The 6,234-nt window shown below is 41.5% G+C and overlaps 1 protein-coding gene across 1 annotated transcript in view; it reads left to right on the top strand.

Annotated features, from left to right (window-relative positions):
- Positions 1-6,234, top strand: part of LOC141437657 (cell adhesion molecule Dscam2-like) — a 332,569-nt gene that overhangs the window by 241,767 nt on the left and 84,568 nt on the right. The window contains 1 exon segment of the mRNA XM_074101110.1: positions 4,587-4,729. Within this exon segment, the coding sequence (XP_073957211.1) occupies positions 4,587-4,729 (143 nt within the window).

Genomic DNA, 6,234 nt, shown 5'->3' with positions numbered 1-6,234 from the left:
TTCATCATCATCCCAGCCTATATACGTCCCACTGCTGGGCACAGGCCTCCTCTCATAATGAGAGGGCTTGGGCCGTAGTTCCCACGTAGGCCCAGTGCGGATTGGAAACTTCACACACACTATTGAATTACTTCGCAGGTTTGTGCAGGTGTCACGACGTTTTCCTTCACCGTAAAACTCGTTGTAAATTTCAAATGTAATTCCGCACATGAATTTGGAAAAACTTAGAGGTGCGAGCTGGGGTTCGAACCCACGATTCTCTGATTCAGAGGCGATAGGTCAAACTACTATGCCTTCACGTTTATCTTTTAGACTATCGCGGTCATTACTAATTTTCTGAATTAAATTCGGGTTTTGTTCCGCGTACCTTGATTTTAGAGCAGCTCGATATTTCGGCACAGTTGCATGCGCCATGATGACGAAACAAAAAAAAGAAGTAAAAAACATATTAGTACAGTAGAAGATTTATCATCATTACCAGCCAGAAAACGTCCACTGTTGAACGAATGACTCCCCCTTAGAATGCCACAATGAACGAGAACTTTCCACCTGTAAACAATGGTTGGCTGAGACTCACGATGTCATCAGTTTACCTAGTAGGGATCAGCCATAACTCCATACAACCACTAACCATACGTCTTCCAGTTCATGATCACCCCTCGAGAACTTTTCTCCCTCAACGGCCTTTTTTCTCCAAGCGATTTGGACTGCTCATTGCCACTTCAACATACTGTATTATACAATATTTTAGACTATCGCGGTCATTACTTTTTTATGATTTAAATTCGGGTTTAGTTCCGCGTACCTTGATTTTAGAGCAGCTCAATATTTCTTTCACTTCATGTCGTCTCGTGATCATGGCGCATGCAAATGTGCCGGAATATCGAGCTGCATCAAGGTACGCGGAACAAAACCCGAATTTAATTCATAAAAAAATACTGTACTCGTATGTATTCTTGGAGTTATGTCGATACAACTTAGTTCTTCTTACGCAAAGAAACTTCGAACATTGCTTTCCCCATTAGTTTATTGCATACCAAAAATACAATATGACACCGCAAAAGTGCCATAGAAATTCTGACTTCTGGTGATGACCTAGCAATTCCATTTAATCCGCCTGCAACCGTAGCCTTTCAACAATTCAAATTGTCTAAACGTCAACGCTAAATTGAACAAATCCCCTTTGAAAATGTCTTTGCGAAAGACAAATTGGATCGATGACATTACAATGCGGATCAAATCGCTGACGAGGACCGACGGGAGGGGGGATCTTCGGAATAAAATTATTGAAATTCTTCAATCACCTTAACAATTCTGAACTGTCACTTTCCGGTAGCTGAGGTAATTAATCAGAACCTGTTTCAATTATAGGATGGCTTTTGCAGGGTTCCTCTTTAATGAAAGTTAACTGGACTGCAGAAATAATAAAAAGAAAACTTTTTCTTTTTCAAAGGGTCGTCATGTACCTAATCAAATCAGACATTCACACTCACACGCAATTTTCACATGGTGATGTGTGCTATCTGCAATTTTCATTGTTCCTTTTTTACGCTTATCAGGTGTTTATTGTTTCAAAGAATTGGTAATGTTACTTTTATTTACAACACTTTATTATTTTAATAATTTGTAGTTTTTCAGCCACATTACATAATGCTTTAAAAAGATTATTGTATCTACGTAGACAATGTAATTGTTCAAAAGGCAAACTTATGCAAAAGACAGACTGGCAAACGACAAACAGGTGGCTAAAGCACGTTGGGCAACACTGGAAGAAAATCTCATAAAATGCAAAAAAAAAAAGCCGGGTCATCTAATAACCAAGGAACCCTGCGAGCGTCTGCGGCCAGTTCCAGAATACGAAATCGTTTTAATACAATCGCAAGAAAGATTAATGGTTGATTTTCGGTTTAGAGAACGGTTGTGAGAATAAGCGGCTTTTGAGCCGGGGCGGGTCAGGGGGGGGGGGGGAGACCGGGGCCATTAATACGACTCCGTCAACTTCAAGATTTGATTCCTAGCTTTTTTGTTGAAAGGGCTAAAATATACATGAGTTATTCGGCCGCTTATCGCAGAGGGATGAAAGACCAGCCCGGCGTTTAATGTATCATCGCGGTTGTTTTTCACTTAGCTGGATTAATAGCGGTTTGCTAGGTCTCACATAAAAGGTTTGGGCGTGACGAGGGTTGTTTTGATTTTAATTTGGATTTTTGCTTTAGCGTTTTGCCGTGGTGACCGTATTTTTGTGACTCGTTAGGTAGTAAATTTGAGAAGCTTTGTTGAATGAATAGGTTTGATATATGAAATACGTTAATATTGCTTTGTTTTGTTTTGCTATGTGGAGTTCTCAATTGAACTACAACTACTTTCTCATTCTGAAGTGTGACGTAAGGTGAATTTTTTTTATTTAATTTGAAGTGTTCACACCTTGAGTTTGTTTTTGTTTAAATTAATTAGACTACCTACCCATAATTTAAACAGTTGACTTCATGTATAACCTTCATGTATACCTTGTATAGGCCTAGATGATGAAATTAACATCAAAACTGTTACTTCTATAATAATTCTGGATACGTAATATATCATTCCATATAAAATAACTTAACCCTTACAACACAATCCATAACGTCCTTATACGACCAGCTACTATGCCTTTGTTTCCCAACAGCCATAATAAACTGACGGAACTTTAGTCGAACAATCATGCAAGTCTGAATAATGTATGAATGGTACACGATGACATGCCAACTTCTACAACAATACTGGGTGATCATGGCTTAATTCAATAAAACAAAACGTACAAGTGCTCTTTTGTGTATGTAATAAGGATAATCATTCGTCATTTTAATGACAATTTTGCAGATAACGCGGCTTCGTACCGCGATTATTTTGACATGAACTGTTTATTTAAATGGGAAATATTGCAACTCATCGTATAACGTTTCTTTAATTATGATCAACAAGATAGATTGACTTGAATCGGATTTTAAATTGGTAACTTACAAGCTACATTTTGGAGAGTGTACGCTGGAACTGCACGACCTTCAGCGCTTCTTTCTCTGTCAGTTCGACCAAAAATGGGCGATGGGTACGGTTTGTACAACTTTTAAATGATATTTCTGATGTTTAGATAATTAATTACTTTATTTTTACGTAATCAACGAGTACACATAAAGGCTGATATTAGTGAACTGTTGTACATTGGCCGAGATGCGAAAGTCGACGTAAATTGATGACGCTGCCCGCTGTGTGTAATGTGCGGTGCTGTCCCGTACATCTTTATTCTTATGGTAATTCACGTCGCTTCAATTTGTGCAAAGCGTTTTTGCTCATCATCATCATCAGCCTACAGCAGTCCACGGGTGGACATAGGCCTCTTTCATGGCGCGCCAGAATACTCTGTGTGTGTTTTTGCTCATTTCTATTAAAGATTTTTCAAACGTTCAAACTCACACGACCACCTCTAAAAATAAGTATTCCGGACTAATTTAGAAACTCCACGTGATTTAGTTTATCAAGAAATAGTAATGAAAACATTTTTTTCAGTCAACATGGCCCATACTTTAAATACTGTACAGACTAACTATAAAAAAGCTATACAGGTGGCAAAGTGGCATGACATCATTGTCACCGTCTTTGACATCGTCTTAGTCTGCGTCATGGTGCTCCAGAACCGTTGGAACACCATGTCTTTTGGCCAGAAGGCAGCACTCGCGATGGTCTCCATCAGCAGCCTTAGCATGCGGACCACAAACAAGCTGAAATGGACGTAGTGGCAATACGTAGCAGGTACGATGAAGTCCTTTCTGACGTTCTAAGAAGGAAAACTTTTTTCAGCAGTCGAAGTCTTTCGGCTGGTGATAATGATGATAAAGCAATAAATAGCGGTCGCTGCTTTTCAAGTGGTTGGTACTAAGTAGTCTAAGAGAGAAATCGACTTTGTCTCTAAGTAACTAGTCTTCAAAAGAACAAAGAGTTTCAGTGTACAGAATTACAGATGATCCATTTTTAATGATGTATTTGTTGTGCCAGAGGGCAGAAACAACTTGTACGATAATACGGAGTGGAGCGATGAGAGCTTCGGTAAGACGAGCTGAGAACTCGTGATGCTCGCTGCCGAGTGCCCGCGCGGGGAAACTTTAATTACGTGCCGGATTATCTTTTCTGCAGCTAAAGCTGTAGGTACAATTTAAAACTTTTAAGCAAACAGTACAATTTGTCAGCTTAATGTTACTGTCACAAAATTGTATAAATACAAACGCGAAAGTTGGTGAAGATGGATGGATATATGGATGGATTTTTGTTACTCCTTCACGCCAAAACTACTCGATAGATTGTAATGAAGCTTTGTACGTCATTTTGTTATCATTTTACTTAGTTGTTATGTAAAATATACTCTAGGGTGAACCATCAAGGAATTGAGTTAAAGCTGTCACAACTTCTATCTCTTAGTGAATTTGTACCCCATAAAATCATACTTTTAATAAGTAACTCGGGTGACGTTACAATGGAAACATTTTAGCTGCACTAAAAATGTTGATTGATCAAAAAAAGACAACTGCTCATAATGGTTTGTTCATTGTCTCCAGGGGCGCCCTCCCGAACGGCACGCTGTGGCTGGGAGCCTTCGGAGCGGCGCAGTACCGCAGCGATGTACATGCTGCCACGTACCGGTGCCGCGCCGCCAGCAGCGTCGGCGTCATCCTGTCCAGGGACATGCGGGTTGAAGCCGGTGAGACATTCGTCCGTTGTTTGCAGGGGCGTCCCCCCGAACGGCACGCTGTGGGGATTAGTATCATTTGGTCTAAAAAAGTAGCTGGTCTAAGAAGCAACTGGTCTAAAAAGCAGCTGGTCTAAGAAGCAAGTGGTCTAGGAAGCAACTGGTCTAACTAGCAAGTGGCCTAAGAAGCAACTGGTGTAAAAATCAACTGGTCCTCCTAACCTGTTTTTGTCGAAAACTTGAAAAAACATAAATTAGGTCAGGTTCAGCCGCGCGGAATAGGAGCTAAGCGAGGCGAAACTCCGTCGACTTTAAGTCAAAGGTTTTTAGATCACTTTATACTTAGACACATTGCTTCTTAGACCAGTTGCTTTTTAGACGAAATGATACTAATGGGGGCGTTCGGTGCGGCGCAGTACCGCCAGCAGCGTCGGCGCCATCCTGTCTAGAGACATACGCGTTGAGGCCGGTGAGAACCTGCTATTCTCTATTCGGTGTCTTCGAATTCATTAACCCCTGGTATGCTTAAGACGCAGATCTGTGTCAAATTTAAGGCTATCTTTTTGTTTTTCAGCACTGTTTTCAGGGTTCCTTACCTCAAAAGGTAAAAACGGAACCAATATAGGATCACTTTTTGTCCGTCTGTTTGTTAAGACCCTTTTTCACAGGAACGCGTAAAGGTATCAAGCTGAAATTTATACCAAATACTCAGAGACTCACTCATATTAAATATAATGACCCGGATAACTCACGTCTTAAATCGTGTTTAGCTCGACATGTTTCGGGCTAATCCGTAGCCCTTCGTCTTCGGAGCAACGCGACTCAGCGGCTGCTGCAACACGCGCACTGCGCACTGCGAGATGGGAATAGAAGAGTATTTTCTAAAGGTCAAAGCTCATTAGAGCCAACCGGCACCCGACCAGCACCGCCTCGACTTTCGGCGTCCACTCGTTTTCGACAGGTGGTCCACGGGTGGACGCCGCGTTGAAAACGAGTGGACTTTGTGTAGTTAACAAGTGAACGTCGCATGGTCAACGAGTGGACGTCGCGTGGTCCACAAATTTCCGAGAAGTCTATTAAGGAATGAGGGTGGAGAGCGCCGCGTTGTTCACGCGAGGCAAGTGTACGAACAGCGAGCTATCTATCACCAAGTGGTCCACTCACCGTCAGCGAGTGGACACCTCGCGAGTGAGGCGATCCGGTGACGCTACGGAGTTGATGTAATGAGCGCATGCCCACACAAATCCATATAAAGAATACTAAAAGCTCGCGGCGAGGCGGTGCTGATCGGGTGCTGGGTGGATCTAATAAGCTGTGACCTTAACACTGGATATACATTGATACTTACAAATTTGTACGGAATCTTGGTGTGTGATGCCTTCTTGCACTTGCCTGTTTTTTTTTCGATTTGGGCTTCGATTTCACTGTTTTTTTCTGTCAGTGCGGCGTCACAAAGGCTTCGCGAATTAAATGGCGACGTGTATACAATTTCAATTTCAACAAATTGCTTTAAACAG

Source organism: Choristoneura fumiferana, chromosome 18 (assembly GCF_025370935.1).
Source record: "Choristoneura fumiferana chromosome 18, NRCan_CFum_1, whole genome shotgun sequence".
In the NCBI taxonomy this organism is placed as follows: domain Eukaryota; kingdom Metazoa; phylum Arthropoda; class Insecta; order Lepidoptera; family Tortricidae; genus Choristoneura; species Choristoneura fumiferana.
Note: the sequence above shows the minus strand (reverse complement) of the source record. Positions and strands in the feature narration are given on the sequence as shown.